General features: G+C 41.9%; 1 protein-coding gene across 4 annotated transcripts in view; it reads left to right on the top strand.

The window, feature by feature from the left end:
* Window positions 1–451: 451 nt before the first annotated feature.
* Window positions 452–17,342, top strand: part of tasorb (transcription activation suppressor b) — a 34,790-nt gene continuing 17,899 nt past the window's right edge. For all 4 annotated transcript variants that reach the window (XM_080733805.1, XM_080733804.1, XM_080733803.1 and 1 more), the window contains exons 1-13: window positions 452–889; window positions 5,747–5,898; window positions 7,622–7,714; window positions 8,763–8,835; window positions 11,191–11,282; window positions 11,392–11,526; window positions 11,970–12,097; window positions 13,167–13,195; window positions 13,959–14,064; window positions 14,804–14,907; window positions 15,952–16,061; window positions 16,157–16,229; window positions 16,681–16,755. In XM_080733805.1, coding sequence (XP_080589931.1) covers window positions 556–889; window positions 5,747–5,898; window positions 7,622–7,714; window positions 8,763–8,835; window positions 11,191–11,282; window positions 11,392–11,526; window positions 11,970–12,097; window positions 13,167–13,195; window positions 13,959–14,064; window positions 14,804–14,907; window positions 15,952–16,061; window positions 16,157–16,229; window positions 16,681–16,755 — 1,504 coding nt within the window. In that variant the 5' untranslated portion in view covers window positions 452–555. The remainder of the gene's footprint in view (window positions 890–5,746; window positions 5,899–7,621; window positions 7,715–8,762; window positions 8,836–11,190; window positions 11,283–11,391; window positions 11,527–11,969; window positions 12,098–13,166; window positions 13,196–13,958; window positions 14,065–14,803; window positions 14,908–15,951; window positions 16,062–16,156; window positions 16,230–16,680; window positions 16,756–17,342) is intronic.

Raw genomic sequence — 17,342 nt, 5'->3', positions numbered from 1 at the left:
GTAAACTTAGTAGGCTACATTTACTTGAGTGGGTCTACTTGATTACATTTTCGGAAAATGTGTATTATTATTTGAATTATGAATACAAAATCCTTATTCTATAGGCTACTTAATCTATCAGAAGGAAAATAAAATGTGAAGAGTACTTTTATTCAATAAGTTGTAATAGTGTTTCTAAATGGTAATACAGCTACTTAAAACAAATCGGTAGGCCAGGCCCTACTTCCACCACCACTGACTAACTAATGATCTAAATCAATAATCACATTCACAATCACAACACGATCATGATTTATACTTCTGATCAATGTTGCACATAATAAAAACATCTCCAAACCACCACTAGGTGGCGCGGTTTTTCCTCCGATGTAAACAGAGTGACGGCAGCGTTTTGCAGTGGTGGAAAAAAAAGGACGGTCTGGTCTACGTCATTATCCACTATGGCGGAGGTTGGGTGAGCAGCCGGAGTGTGTACGTGAAGCGGCGTCCTAATCTTTCGCGAACAATATCACAGCCCCGTGAGACGTGCACGGTGCCCCCCACAGCGCCCCTAAAATGGCCCTGAACCCCAGCGCAGAGGGCAAGAGGGACCCAGAATGTACCGAGGCGGGCGATCCCCATCCACGCCCGGATTCGTCGTCGAGCGCCACCTCGGCGGCCGCGGCCAACCAAAATGGCGATCAGGCTGGATGCGAAGACAGTGTAATGCCCGAGCAAGAGGCCAGCGAGCGGCGGAAGAGCGGGCAGGCGGCGGGGGACGCAGCCCGGAGCTCCAGCGGCTCCTCGCCCCTGCCGCCGGGCCACGGCAGGCCGCCGGCGGCCGACGATCCGCTGCTGCCGCGGAAGAGCTCCTTCCAGATCCCCAGGAAGAAAAATGCAGGAGGGAAAGGTGCATGGTTGTTGCTGCTTGTTGTTGCTTTGCCCACTTTCGTTTTAGCTTTAGCTCTGGGTTCCATAGCCGTTACCAAGGAGTTCTCCTTAACGGCTATGTCAGCGGTGAGCCCCCTCGTCTGGAGCAAAAAATACAAAATACACTTTCGCGACCCACCAAAACAAAGACGGTTCTGAGATGTTGAAAGCCTACTTTCCTTGGTGGCAACACTCAGAGCGCCCCAGCTCACGTCTAAAATACACTTCTTGGACAGAAAAGAAAATGTTTCACCGTTGGTTTTAGCGACTCCACAGCGCCCTCTACAGATCCTGTCAATAGAAGATTCCATTGACCAGATCTAGCCTTCCGTTGAAACGTTTTCTTTCCCGGCCAAAACCAGTGTATTTTAGACGTGAGGTGGGGGGCTCAGAGTGTCCCCACTATGTAAAGTAGGCTTTCAACTCCACAACGCGCAACGCCGTCTTTGTTTTGGTGAGTAGCGATAATGTATGTTTTATTTTGACTACAGACGAGAGTCTGAGCAGCCAAGGGCTCATCGGTGTTTCACAGTTAAGGAGAACTCCTCTTCTAACGCCATGTACCAGAGCTAGCTTTAGCTTATTCTGGACGGAGACAGTCGTGCCTTTCATAATGCTGCTGCTGCATGTAGCCAAGTTAGCCCTTTTTAGCTAGCCCCGGACGGTGGTGTATGTGTGTGTGTGTTTCTAGTTCTACTATACACACATTACTTATATTGGCATAATGGGTAACATAATCCTTTGACACCGTTATTAGCCAACGCTGTCCCGTCGTTGGTTGTCTCTACGTCGCCCACATGGAGGAACGTGGGGTGTTTTGCCGCACATTGTTGCCTGTTGTCCACGGTTGCCCACCATGGAAGCTGCAGCAGACCCTTTTTCCTTGCTCTGACTCTTATGGAAGCGACAGGCCGGACAGAGGCACGTGAAGCGAGGCTGCTGACCCCAAGACAAGTCCCTCTTCTTAATTGTTCTTCAAAGGGATTGCTTTAGCTTACCGGATTCTAGGAAAAAAAACGTGTTGATTTCAAGAGCCACTCAACTGTGTGGCCCAGGGTGGCTCGTGAAATGTGGGTTCCCCCCTTCACAGTTCACACCTCACCTCGGCCCTTGAACCACCAATTCTGTCAGTTTCAGTCAATTCAATTTTATACACCACCACCACACCCATCTCACACACAGTAAAACATTGTAACCTTTTCTAAACGGTTACAAATGGATACAATTGGGCTTGTTTTCCTGTGTAGATCAGCCAAGGACTCTGAACATGGATACAATGAAGCCTTTTACTGTGTTGATCACCTAAGCACCCTGAAAGTGATATGTATTTGGCCGTTGACGACCATTTGAAAAGGTTTCGTGCCAGGGACCTCCATGAGTGAAGATGTCAATATAATATTTTCATAAAGAGCTACACAAGCTCACAACGCACGTTGCAAGCTTGTAGATTGGGCTCTTTCTGAATAGCTGGGAAAATAATGGGTCTTAAGTGTTCCTCATTTTGCTGGGCGCCCCCTCAATGACCCCACCTTGGTGTGGACGGCCTACAAGTGCCATGACCCCTTTGAGTGAAACCCCCCTCCCCAAAACATGGTCAGTTTGCCAAACCCCACCCGGATGCTTTTTAGGCTGTTTCCCTGCTCGAGTGTCCCTGGTACAAACTCAAAATCTGTCCCGAGTTAAAGATCTGTTCGATCTTTTGCAGTTCCCCAGCTGCCCACACGCAGACATGGCACTTAGATTCTATTTGGAGACGGTGGACGCCACTCGGATGAGCAGTAGTGGTTGTAAGCTGTGTTTGGCGTATCACGTGATTTGTTTATATGCAAAAGTTAAGGCAGTCCTTCCTTAGCTGGACCAGGGGCCCTCTGAGCCAACCCCACCGTGTGAACTTTCTACCTGTACATTGAGTGGGTTGATGTGCAATAACTTAATTTGTTCGACATAGCTTTGGAAGATTCACAAACCCAAGACCTGGCTTTGTGATTTCACCTTATCGATAACCACTCCTAGAGAGTGCTGCACAATTATGACTAAAGTGATAATAATCCTGATCATTTTGCAGAATATTGTAAGGGTTAATGATATTTGGTGGAAAAAAAAGGATGATTTGATTATAATCTAAATGTATTTGTTGCTCATTGTGTTTACTGCGGCATGTCTTTAGCCATATAATATTTAAAGTCCTCTGTGATTTTATTGTGGCGAGATAGCTTGCACAATGTTCATGTTATTAACCCCAACGTAACGGAGAGGAGACGAGACGAGGACAAGGTGCAACAGCTGACAAAATATGAATTTGAATTAATTACCCAGGTTTCACGATTACATGATTGTGGAACATAACATCACAGTCTTGTTGTTGTGGCTGTCAGTGTAGGGAGTAATGTCACTCCATATCCGTTTGAATTGAAATAGGTTTTCTATATTTAGGTGATAGGCAGCACATGGTGGTTACTGTTGTATTCTTTTTTTTTTAAACAGTTTTTCTAATTCATACTAGGTAATCTGGCTGATATTGACCTTCTATCCTGACACACGATTTGGTAGACGCCTCTGTTTGTTTATGTTGTGGAGAAACTAAATGTTCCACTGCAACATAGAACGGTTCGGTTAATATATAATAACTGTTCCAATTGTATTTACAAACGCAGTTTAGAATGCAGATGAAGCTCTCAACCAATATGTCGAACAAGGATGATTTGAAAATAACATGTTTTTTGTTGTTGTTTTGGTTTATTTGATCGGTACGTCCCTACTTGGTTTAGCATATGTGCAGAGTTGGAGTATGCAATGTGGATTGAGACTAATATCTCTCTGTTTCTCTCTCTCTCCATCTCATGGATATGTTGTGGAGCACACAGAGATCTCTTTCTTGGGCCTACTCTACTTGTTTTTGTTGAAGGGAATTGACATCCTACTGCCGATTCCAGCAATTTCCAGGTCTACCACTAGCCTAGTGGAAACACAAACGAAACGATGTTCTCAAAAGTCTAGTGATGATACTATTGATTATCCTTTCACGTACAATCCGATTTCATCATTATTTCGTCGGGAAGGTATGAGCATTTACACTACACTTTCTTGAAGATTATTGGGTTGTGTGTCCCACTGTGCGAGTAGACCCTTCACACAAGACTTCTTCCCCGACACCCCTGTGGTGAAATCTGACGAGGAGAGGGAGGGAGTGCTGCATCTCTGTGTTCGCCTGTGATGATGATACATGCTCAGGTGGATGGAACTTTCTTTTAGTAAAATCCATCAACGGAAAACTATTGCGACGTGACTGCAAGTTAATACATGTGTGGTTATAACGACACGTTGAGGCACAGTTGTTTACAATGCGATAGGCTGCCAGAGTTTTGTCTTAAATTCACAGCTGTTTTTTGTGTCATGACTGAATCCGAAATGCTTCTATACTTTAGCTTTTAAATTCGCTGGCGATGGATACATCTTTTCCTCCTCCTATGTTGCTGCGCCAGCCGCCTGCTTATTTGTCAAAACTCGGGAGAGATATCTTGACTAGCTGTTTCAACTACAAGATTTGCACCCCGCTGTGCGCTGATTTTCAAACGTGTCAGATATTTTCTAAACCGTCGGGAGGGTTGTAAAAAGCCTATTAACATAAGCGCCAGCCATTTCACACTACGCAAGAAAAACTACGCATCATGAGCGATTTTGGGCTGTTAATCGCCAAGGTCATAGATTCCCGAAATCCCACAACATTGGGCACAAACTCGGTTAGTCTGTGGGAGTCTTTAGGGTCCATGTGGTTAAATTAATACCCTGGTAGCAAGCAAATTAGTCTTATCTCAGGAATGTAGTCTCATCTCCCTGATTGTAATACATACATGAGTCTAAGCTCACTCACTGATAAAAGCAGTGAAGCTATTTCCATTATTATGTTAGCATAATTGAGTGAAATAAAAAATTATAACACAAATTGTCCCCCTACCCCTATACATTACAAAGCAATGCACTATGACTCAAAGACTGCTGCTAAATTAATTCAAAGATTTGGTTGTGAAGGCTGCTGCTCTTGGCAAAGACTGACTCTGTTCTCTGTATGTACGTGTGCACTCGTGCTTATTGTCTATGCCAGCGGTTCTCAAGGTTGTGGTCCAGCGGCACGTGAAAATAGACCCTTACAGGTCTGTAACACTGATAGTGTACAAATGGAACCATGGTTCCACTCGTACACTCTCAAGAGTTATGGGGGGGCCTTGAAATTAAACAGTTTGACAACTGGACCCATCCCTGGAGATGAAAGGGCAAGTGTACTCGGTCTGCGTCAGAAGTGGCATGACGTATGGAAGCGAGACCTGGGCCCTGAAGGTGGAGCATGAAGAGAAGCTGAACAGAGCAGAGTTGAGGATGATCAGATGGATGTGTGGTGTGGTGTCACTGAGGGACAGAAAGACCGGTGCAGAGCTGAGACAGAAGATGGGGGTGGAGGCTATTGTGGATGTGGTGAGGAGAGGCAGACTGTGATGGTACGGACACGTGAGGAAGGAAGAGAATGATTGGGTGAAGAAAGTAATGCCGTTTAACTTAGAGGGGACAAGAAGGCCCAGTGGCCAGCCTAAGAAGACCTGTCAGACGACCGTGTTGGCTGAAATGAAAGCACTCGGCATCGACCATGAGGCGGCCATGGACCGTTCCCGGTTGAAGAAAGCCATATTGAGAATCCAGTCCAACCCAGTGGTGCCTGGAAAGCGGACTTTAAATCGATGATGATGATGATGACAACAACCAGTGTTCTATGCTAATACTGTCTCTCCCCTCCTCTCTCTCCCTCTTTGTGTGTGTGTGTGTGTGTGTATGTGCGCGCTCGCAGGTACAGGTATGTATGACTTCCTCCCCCCTGAGAGCCGGGGGTTTGACGACCTCAAGAAGCTCCTCGCCTCCTTCTACCTGGACCAGTCTTCACGGGGGTCCTTCACCTATTGTAAAGCCAGGCTCATTCACAATGAGCTGCTGGAGAAAGAGGTTGGTTCATTCTAACAGTATGTCCACACTGGCTTTTCTGCCGTGGCTTTTAAGCATCCCACCTTAATTTTTACAATTACAATTGGCTCAAAGTTATTTGTAAATTGGTGTCTTTTTGAAGAATGACGTTCCTTTGTTTAACCACATCAACATCGACAATAGCAGATCCACGATGTCTGCATCTTATATCTGACAAAAGCTGAGAACCCCCAATTTAGCGCACACACTCATTCCAGTTCCTCAATGTTGTATCCGGTTCCTCTGGTTCCTCCAGGTTCCGGATGCCAACCCTAAGCGGGGCCTGGAATCCTGGATCCCATGTTGTTGTGTAGATACTGCAGAGTCTTTTGATTTATTGATGTGGTTCAAGACCATGATCACATGGTACTGTACATATGGAGCACAAACAACATACAATGAAGTTCAAAGTTCAAGTTAAAAAAAAAATCACTTTAACACCCTATACCAGAGTTCAAGGCCATGTACTAGGCCCTCGTTTGTTCCATTTACACAAAGTCTTTTCACCGAAAGTAGCCTATCTGCAGACTCACAAAGTGTCGCAGCCGCCCCCGCCGCAATACGGACACTTGGGTTGATTTGGTTAAACGAAGGCAGGTCATTCTTCTAAAAAGACTTGTCTAATAATTGTAATAACACAATTAATTTGGACCTTTCTTTATAATCTATTATGGTGACATTCTTACATTCACAGAAACGATGATGCTTCTCCCAAAAGGTTGTTATAATAAACGTTGCAGATTGTCTTGATTTCAATCCAACCCTTTATATCGTCCTTCCTATGACCTTGAGAATTCCGGCGGTGTTCAGCCTAAAGTTACAAATAGTCCTGTGTAACAGATACGTGTCCACATAGCGGTTATCTTCTCAGCAATGTTGCGTGTGAGAGATTCACCAAAAATGTTAAAGTAACAAAAAAATACATATATATTATCAACTATCTAATTCAGTGTTTCTCGACCTTTTTTCTGCATGGGCACACTTTTCATGTCCCAAGAATCCATGGGCACACGAACATAATACAGGGGTGTAAATATCGTCACTGTCGGGAAGAAAGTTTGTACGTTTCTTCGCAAAGGTTGTCGCACAACAGTAGTGAAAACAGCCGATCTACAAGCCTCGCACCGCGAGGCGTTGTGTGCTTGTAGATCGGCTCATTTTTAAAATAATAAATACAATACTGGCTTTCAAGCAGTTTCAAGGGGCACATTGGACCCTTCTCAGGGCCACACCAAAGGTCCCCAGGCACAGTGGTTGAGAAACACTGATCAAATGCACTGAGTTCTAGTAATATATTAGAGATTATGTTGCAAGGAAAACACCCCTGGACTGTGTTCTGAGTTCTAGTAACTACAAAAAAGATACCCAGGCTATTGTTGATGAGCTATGCATGTAAAGCCACAAAAACAACAATCACTTGGCTGCACCAAAATTGCTCCTATAATATTTTGTTCATAAACGTGACACATTTATAAAGAGGTCTATGACCAACAACTGTGCACACTTGTCGTGGTTGTGCAATTAGTGGAAACGTTGATTCTGGTCCAAATGGACATTGGAGCTACAGTATAAGCATATCATTGTTATTGTGCTGTTCAGTGTCTGTGATGCGCAAGATGCTTGTATTTACAACCTCTTGATGCTTGTGTTTGTGAAGTACAGACCACAGAGACTGATGTCAGTTTTTCCTTTTGCATCTTGCCAGTTCATAGAGAAGCGCCGAGCCATGAAACAGGAAGGACGAACCGAAGCGGAGTTGGCCGAGTCTTACTGCTTCCTTTTCCCCGACAAAGCCAGGGTAGGTCTGCCAGCCGAGCCTTGCCTCGAGCCCCAGAGAGACCATGACTCACTGAATGAAGTGGTCACGTGGTTCTCAAACCTTTTTCTATTCAAGCCCTTTGTACACTCTCAGAGTTACAGAGGGTCCATTTTGAACCCTGCTCAAGTAACCCAGAGGTTCCCCAGACCCCACTTTTGAGAACAAAATTTGTAAAACCGTTGAGGTGAGAAATTGATAATGCAGTAACAGAATAGTGATTCATATTTGATCATTACTTCCTACCGGTGTTTTCCGAGCCGACCATGTTCCGCCGGACGCACCTGGTAAGTTTAAATACGGATTAATTCATCACCGTAAGCAACAAAATCCTTTTTAAAATCAATCAGATTGTTTTGTTGTTACTTTTCAGGGTCAGTGTATTAGTTTATGTGTATTTAGTGGGATAGTATCAGAGTGCCGGTCGGTTATTGAGAAGTATACCCCTTCAGTGTGATAAAGATCCCTCTGCTTTGTGTCTAAATCACCCTGTCAGTTGTATTCTGCTCCCCATTGATTACCCCTTGCATAACGATGACGTAAAAACAAGTGAAACGATGCCCGGTATTTCGGTCGGGCTCTGCTGTGTAAGACAGGGCTTTTTCGACTCTGGGCACCCCTGTAAATAACCTTTTCATCCACGGCACCCCTGAATTACACTGTTAATTTTTGGAATCTTATATCATATTACGTTACGTAAACATGCACATCTTTCCACCTGAGTTACGGTATGTTATGGATAAATATCCGTTTCCATCAGAATAGACTTATACTTGGTGTTTAACCACCTGAACCCCAGCATCCCTTGTGAGCTTGTAGATGTGCTATTTTTGGCAAATGTTCCGCCACAGGATAATGGATGTTGGGGATATTTTGATTATCGCGATATCGTAAATCATAATTTCTTTCTGGTCACAATAATCGCGACACGAACCGTTCATATCGTCCCATCCTTAACCGAACAACAGTGATATGCTTTTCATGTGATTGTGAACGCCTCCTCTGATGTACCCATCTTCTGTCTGTGCAGCTCCCGTGGATCTGTGAGAAGGGTCTGAGCGTGGGACACTCAAGGAACAGTATGTTAGGAAACCCAGCATCGGGTGAGTCCATCCTCTGCATGTGCAGGTGTTGCATTTGTTTACTACACAACTATTGTTTTTAGTTTTTGTATTAACCCATTTAGGCCTAGAATTATTGAATGCTTTAACTATTGAAAAGGTATACAAGGTATACAAGCTCACAGCAGCGCTGCGAGCTAGATCTGCTATTTTTGAAATAATAATTTGATTTGAATAATCTTTTTTGAAAGTGAACATTTGTAACTCAAATATTTGCTCCTTTGGGGCCCCTGATACAATATTTTGAGATGGGGGGGTCCATGGCCAAATACATATCATTTTGGGGGTCCTTCACATGAAAAGGTTTGAGCACCGCCAACATAGAAACATATCTTTTTCAAAAAAAGAAGGATTCAGAAGACACTTATAGAATCGGGTCAAAATATTCAAAAAATAGCAGATCTACAAGCTCGCAGCGCGGCACTCGGTGCCACACTGAGCTTGTATATCTGCTATTTCTTAATAGCTAAAGCATAAATTCTTGCGCAATAATTCGTACCCGGTCTAAATGGCTTAATATGCTTCAGTCTCTGAATGGGTGCTCTCTACTTAATTTATTTAGAGGGAATTTGTTTTAAAATGTTTCAACAAAATTGTCTCATAGTGTTGAATCACAGCAAGTTTGTCTCAAGATACTTTACATTAGAGCGGGAATCTGCCACGACCGTGTCAAGGGGGAAAGAGAGAGAGAGGAAAGAGACAGCAGAAGCAACACCTATAAGGATAACGATAACGGCATGTGTAATAATAGTATAACATAATGGTAGTCCACAGCCATGTCCCACAAGATCATCTCTGCCCTTAATCTAACACTGATTGACTGTAAAGGGGAACACACACAGGACGCGGAGGCGACGCGTCAAAACATACACCACCATTATTTTTAATGAACTAACCCACACCGGCGGCGTCAGACGCACGCAGCCGCCGGTCTGCCGCATCGATACGCTGTTGTTCTATTTTTCCAGCGTTGCCGCACGGTGAACATGTTCTCCTATGGTTCTCCCCACCGGGGGAAATGGATGTGCTGCCGCATCCAGTTGGGGTTACCGCGCGGTCATTTAAATTCAATCCTGAACTACTGCCTTCTAATGACTACTGACTACATTGTATAATATCCATTCATAATTTATACATGTGTTATTATGCCTATCAACAGTTGCTACTTCATTCTTATTGCTGTCACTGCTATGATACCTTAATTCCCCTCCTTGGATCAATAACGGTTTTTACATTATCTTATTTTATTTTGTCCTCTGGCAGGCGTCTCTGACATGATATAAAGTTACAGTGGAGGATACCTAATACACAACTTAGCAACAGCTGAGAATGGCCTATAAACTGATGAGTCCTTGTGCTGTCGTATGATTGGCGTCGTATCAGCGTGTGCATGAGGTCTCTGGCTAGAGGTGTTCTCCTTCAGAATATCAACAAACATGACGTTGCTGTCGGACCAGTGTTGATTTTGTCGACTAAAACTATGACGAAAAATGTTTGTCGACTGCGTTTTTTTCACTGACGAAAACTAAATAAAAGCGAAATAAAAACTAAGCTGTGATGACTAAAACTAAGACTAAATATATTGACAATTTTGTCAACAAAATAAAAACTAGACTAAAATGTTAAGGAGGGACTAGTGCTGAAGAGAGTTTGGTTGCCCTCAGGTGTTGCGTGCTGAAAATAGCCGATCTACAAGCTCACACTAGATCGGCTATTTTCAGCACGCAACCAAGTGTAAAATCAGTCATTACGATGCCATCAAGGCCTGCCAAAATACATTTTAGTTGACTAAATCAACTGTAGATTTAGTCGCCTATGATATTTATTTACCGAGTGCCGCGCTGCGAGCTTGTATATCTGCTATTTTTGAAGAATCGTGGAAAACTGTGCAAGTCTATGAATATTTCAACCCGATACTATAAATGTCACGTAAATCCTTCTAAGGTTTTTGAAAAACGCATGTTTCTATGTCGGCGGTTCTCAAACCTTTTCACGTCGCCGACCCCCATCTCAAAATATTATGTATCAGACAGGGACCCCCCCCCCCCCCCCAGAAGCAAAGATTTGAGTTACAATGTTCGCTTTAAAAAAACGATTCAAAGATTTGCAAAATAATCTGCAAGCTTGCAGTGCTGCACTCGGTGCCGTGCTGTGAGCTGGGTTAACTTTTTGCATTTTTTTGTAAATGAATGCCCTTTGTGATCATGTAAAAAAAAAGAAAAAGTAACATTTTATTTTCTTCCTTTTCCCTGCCAAATCCACTCTTCATCACACAGTGAAGTGTCTATATATATATGACATAAATGGCTAATGCATACTTCTTTTCTGTCACGGCAGGTGTGTATCTCTCCAAATACTCCGATTTGCTGCAAATAAATCCGTTTGAAGCGGGTGTCTTTGGAGACATGATCGTATTTAAGGTTATGCGGGTAAGGAAGACCATTCATGACAGGATCTAGTTTAAATGATCATATACTGTATTACTAGTATCCATCAGTGACACGTATTTCAAACCAATGATTGATTGTTTCCCCCCAGGGCCGAATAAAGCACATATACGACAGCATGCCTAAGAACGCTGTGGAGCCGAACCAGAAGTTCGACTGTCACATTTCCAAAAGTGCCACCAGGGTTTCATCATTGCTGTCATACAGAGCATTTGAGCTCACGCAGGTGAAGCATGGGTTCTGTCTGATGCTAGAGTGCAAGTTGGGAATATAAAAAACTAATGAACAGTAAAATCATCTTTTGAGCGGCTGTAAGTGATATATTTTGTTAAAGTATGTGTTAAATATCTCTTCATATATATTCATAGTAATCATTGTTAGTGTTTATTCAGTGAGCAGTCTCCCCATCTCAAGCGCTTTTGTAAACCGAATATACATTTTCAGGTTGGGATACCAATTTAATCCTATCATCAGGAGAATTACTCTCAGAATGGAGCTTTAACAAAACTAAAACGTTTTTAGTTTTAACAATAACAAAATAATCACTTAAAGCACCATGAATTAATCCATTTGTTTATCCATTTATAACTCATTCATAACTGCAATATAACGGTGTGACTATCGATCAGTATTTGTTAATGCTATATGTTTTTTGTTCTTGTCTTACAGCAATACTTTTTCGAGTTTGCATTTGAGGAGATCAAGGCACGGCCAAGGCACGTGTGTCCGTACGCCGTGGTCACCTTTACGTACAGAGGCAAAGATGCTGTGTCGGCTCCATTGACTAGTACACACAGGTACACTTTTGTTTTTTAAGTAGATATGCAGGCAAGCAGCATGCGTTTTAGAAGCAAAATCTAAATGAAACCCTTCGGACAATTTTGTAGTTTTCCTCTACAGGCTACAAACTACAGAAGGCTAAAAGAAAACATGTCAGGCTTACCTTAGTAGAGCTATTCAGAGATGTTCGTTCGTTGTAAGCCATCGTAACAGTTTATTTTGTATTTGTTTTGTGTGTTCAGAGTTAGTTTCACAGTACTCTACTGTAGTAGTTCCAAAGACTACTGTATTGTTTGAACTCTACTGTATAGTTCCAAACACAACTGTAAACTGAATCCTCGCAATGGGTGTTGATGATATTATACTTGAATGTGATTAGTATCATGTGGAGATCAAAGAGTGAGTGGGTCTGCCTCATAGTATGCAGTGATGTAAGCAACACAACAGCAGCTAATGCAATTAGACATGGGTGTGTTAGATTTAGGTATGCTAATGCGCAAGTATTTACAGCTGTGAAACTTATTGTCAATATGGGCACATTGGCACTACTAAATCTAATCATCATTTAGCAATTTAACAAACAACACAACTGGCCTAGGGTCATTCCCTGTTAACACTTCTACATGACGATTAATGGTCACTCAAATAATTACGATTAATGATTTAATTGTGTTTTTGTCGTTAAGAATTACGCTTCTGTTTGGCTTTTAGGCAGATATGACACAACCTAAATACTTACAAATATAACGCGACGCGTTGTGAGCTTGTAGATCGGCTATTTCCACAATATATTGAAGATTTTTGAAAATATATTAAATGTTTTCAAAATGGAAACCATTATGACGAAATAATTGCGATTATGTCAAATAATTGCAATTAGATGATTATGTAATAGTTATGACAGGCCTGTTAACACTACACAAACAATCTATTGGTTTACTATGTAATAGTTATGACAGGCCTGTTAACACTACACAAACAATCTATTGGTTTACTATGTAATAGTTATGACAGGCCTGTTAACACTACACAAACAATCTATTGGTTTACTGGTGAATATAACAGTATTCTTCCTTTCATCAACAGGTTCAACATCGTTCCTCAAGCACACAGAGGTACGTATTTTGCATCCTACTGTACATGCTTATTTTCTTGAACTTCTGACAATACGAGGTAAAACTAGGACATTCTTTTGCTCCCGGTATCCACATAGACATTGTGGATCTTTGTCTGTTATGTCAGTCATCGATGATGTCAGTTGTCTCTGATCTATGATGTTCTTTGACATATGACTCCACATTTGGGCAAGGTCACGGCTCCATTGATTTTGATAATAAACATGAAGTTAAATATTTAAAAAGAAAAACATGTGGAAAATCGAGGTGTAATATAAGTAAAAACTGGTATTATGCACTGTAGCAAAAAGTGATAAAGTGGGTCAATGTATACAGCGTCTAAAGCAGGGGTCTTCAAAATCTTAGTCGAGAGAGAGATGAAGCAGGGACCCCCACTACCTTTTCAAAGATTCCATATAGTTTCATTGTTTGCCAGCACGATCATCAGTGTATTTTGGATTCATGTAAATTTGAGTTTTCAGATAATTAACCACTTGAACCGTCAAAACTTTATAAACTTGACCTATCACTCTGTTAGGCACTGCGAGGCGTTGTGAGCTTGTAGATCTGCTATTTTTGGTGAAGGTTCTCAGAATATAGACTCTAGGGTTCAAGTGGTTAATATAAAAAGGGAGAAAAAAAAAGTTTCTATCACACAAGGATTTGGAGGACCCCCTGTAGAAGACCCTTGCCCTAGACATGTGTTAACTGCTGTCTGGGTGTTTAGTCATGCTATGTAACCTGTGATGCTGATGTGATTCAGGAAAGAGCTGCTACACGGTGTGGAGTGGTCCACTGATGAACAAGGGCCAGGAAATGTTCCAGGTCTGCGTACGCTCCTCCACCCGCCCCTACCTGCCTTTCAAACTGTGAGTAAACTAAAAGACACATTTCTACTCTGCCGAACATATCGCCCGTCTAAACAAGCTCATGTACATGGGCTATAGGGCATAGCAGTGAGTTTACTGGTGCCACTAAAAGAATCTCCCTGCATTCCCCCCATAGACTTTTACAGAAATATTTATAAGAATTATTTTAAGCCTAGAATCAAGCCATCCTTGGTGAATAACACATTTGATTCTGCTACACAAAGGGTAATTATTAAAGTAGTATATTATTCAGTAGTATATTATTTAAATTGTATATTATTTTATTGCGACCTATGGTCGCAATAAAATCTTCACAGAATCAAAAGTTTAATGGTCATGATTCACCAGGATCCTGGATGGCTTGATTCTAGGCTTGAAAAAACCTGATGAAGACAGGTCAAAATGTTTCTTCTCAATCATTGATTCTAGGCTTAAAATAATAATAATAATAAATATTTTTGTAAAAGTCTTTGGAGAAAATGAAAATTCTTGGTGTACGGCATCATTGTTTGATGAAGTAAAATGAGCATACTGTAGTGTAGAACCTTATCTCGTTTCCATGTGATTACTTTGTCCAAAATATCGATTTTTCGGTGTTTGCGTAATGATAAAAAAACAAAAACAAAGTGCTGCACATTTTGTTTTCAGAACATGGTTGATCATTTCAAATAAAAGAATCAACCGGTATGAACGAGGCATCAACTACCGTACATGAATACCTTTCTATGAAATATTTCAGGCCCGAGAGGCTGGACCTAAGTCGGGGAATGCAGTTGGACCAGGCCAAGAGGAAGATCCCTGCAGTGCTGTTCAGCTGGGACACCTACACCATCACACGGGAAGGTCAGTGGAGCGCGTGCACCCCGTTCACATCTTCAGTTTAAGAGGCAAACAGTTTGGGGTGCAGCTTCAACAGAGCTGCATTCTCCCGCGCACACACCTGTCTCTGCGTCATTGCTCAACGTTTCGGTCAAACGCGGATACCGTGTGTTTGAGAAGTGTGCATCCAACGTTGATTGTGCGTTTGCTTATTTTTCATAAACATTCTTTCAATGCGATGGGTTTCTTTGCAATGCTACTGAATTCACATGAGTTGGGTGTTTTAGCAGCAGGACTGTGGTGCAAATAATAGTAATAATACATTGTAATGCACTTTATATTTGACATAAATCTCAAAGTACTACATGGCATAAAACTCAAGAAAATTGATAAAACCTAAAAAACAATTAAATTAAGGTCAATGGTAAGAGACCCTACGATTACTTCACAAACAAATGTATACAACAGTTTAGTTGCGGTTGGATAAAAGCCATGTTAACAAGCTTGTTGACAGTCATGAAGGAACTAGGCTACATTTGTTGGCAGAGCGGAGTAATAACAAAATCATAAGCTGTTGTCTCCCGTTACTTGATACATAAATAGATTAATGTAGAACTGTCGTATAAAAGCAATGACACACTAAAGGCTGCTTGGTGTACTGTAAATGAGCACAGCTGTGATTACATTTTTATCAATGCTTAAATCCCAACTATGCTGTTAAACAACTCAGTCACTCAGTCTCATAGGATATTGCTTACATAAAGACATCAGTGGCGTGAAAATTATAATTTGTAGAATACATACTTGTTGTTAACCAGTCTATCCTGTATGAGTTCTCTCTCCTGATTGTATGAAATTATTGGTATCCTGGCCTAGAAATGCATTTTCTTATTATTATTTTTTTACTGAAGAGCTGTAGAGTCACACTCCAATAGCAATGATTGCCATGGGAATGTAGAACGATTTAACACTTTTTCATTCAAGAATCGGGTGCATTTTCCAACTAGGGTTTATAATCTCATTTGAACGACCTGTTTGTAACGTTCTCTCTCCCTCGTCCGTCCACAGTGTACAAGTGTGGGATGTTCTGCAGCCTGTTTGAGGTGGTGGACGGGAAGGGCAAGCCCGCCAACGGCAGCTTGGCAGGATTGGTGCACAAACTGGAGAGGGACAGGATGGTGAGAGCACAGATTCACCCAAACGACCGATAAACATCGAGCCACTGGCCTCATGTCAATGTATAATTGAGACGGTGTCTCTTCTTCCCACTCAGGTGCTGGTGCAGCCCTTGTTCGACAAAGGCTTTCTCTTCCTCCTGACTTCCACTCAGATGGTCAATCCCGACGGTGCGTTAAAACCATTTTCACACTTTTTTAGAACTGCTGATTTAGAAGGCATTTGTAGGATTGCAGAGTGAGCTTGTAGATCTGCTATTTTTGATAGCTTATTTGTGCAAGTCTTTGAATATTTTCTACCCGATTCCATAAATGTCTTCTAAATCCTTCTTCTAAATCAGTGGTTCTCAAACTTTTTCATGTCAAGGACCCCCAAAATGACATGCATTTGGCTGCGTTGAGTTACAAATGTTCGCTTTTAAAAATATATATTCAAAGACTTGCAAAAGATTTCACGATTTTTCACCACCACGCTGTGAGCTTGTTGATCTGCTATTTTCAATAGTTAAAGCATGAAATAATTCCAGGCCTAAATGGGTTAAATAAACGATTGTGTGATGTTCCCGTCTGTGAACGCAGATCCCTTTGAGATAAGTTTGCTTGTGTGTGTGTTTATTCCCAGAGCGGTGGGGGCGAGTGGAGAAGACTCTACATGCGCTGTTTATCTTTCAGGAGTCGAGGGCAGTCGCCAAGTATCGTGAGTATTATTCCATAATATCCAGAAAGTATAACATGCTTTTTCTTCGCCCCCTTTTTAACATCCAGACTTGCTCCGATCCACATCAAACTTGTCACAATGTTCAGGTGTCTGCCATGGCAATATAGTCCCACCAGGTGGCAGCAGTGTTACAGCTCTGTGTTTGACACTTCAAATGGCCATAACGTGAACATGGCCTGATCAGGGCAATATTGGACTAGATTTGAGTTTTTGAGTTTCCCTATTTTTGCTATTTCAGCTATTTCAGTGTACAATGATTACGTGTAGACCTGTTTTGCCCGTTAGTAAATTATTTATTTTCATTATTGGTTTTGGTCATTGTCGGCAATGTCTTTGTAAATTTAACTCGTATTTGCCCTGCACAACTTGTGTTCACAAAGCTTAAAAGAAAAACAGAAATGCAATCATTAGTTACATGTTCCATTTGTTCAATGCCAAAACTACAAAGAAATCATGACACAGAATTATTGGCATGAACGATGAACTGTCAACCAAATTGTCTCGATCGTGACTAGGGATGGGACGATACGTGATATTATCGTTTGTCGTGATAAAAAAAACACTGA

Source organism: Nannobrachium achirus, assembly GCF_963921795.1.
Source record: "Nannobrachium achirus genome assembly, chromosome: 9".
NCBI lineage: Eukaryota > Metazoa > Chordata > Actinopteri > Myctophiformes > Myctophidae > Nannobrachium > Nannobrachium achirus.
Note: the sequence above shows the minus strand (reverse complement) of the source record. Positions and strands in the feature narration are given on the sequence as shown.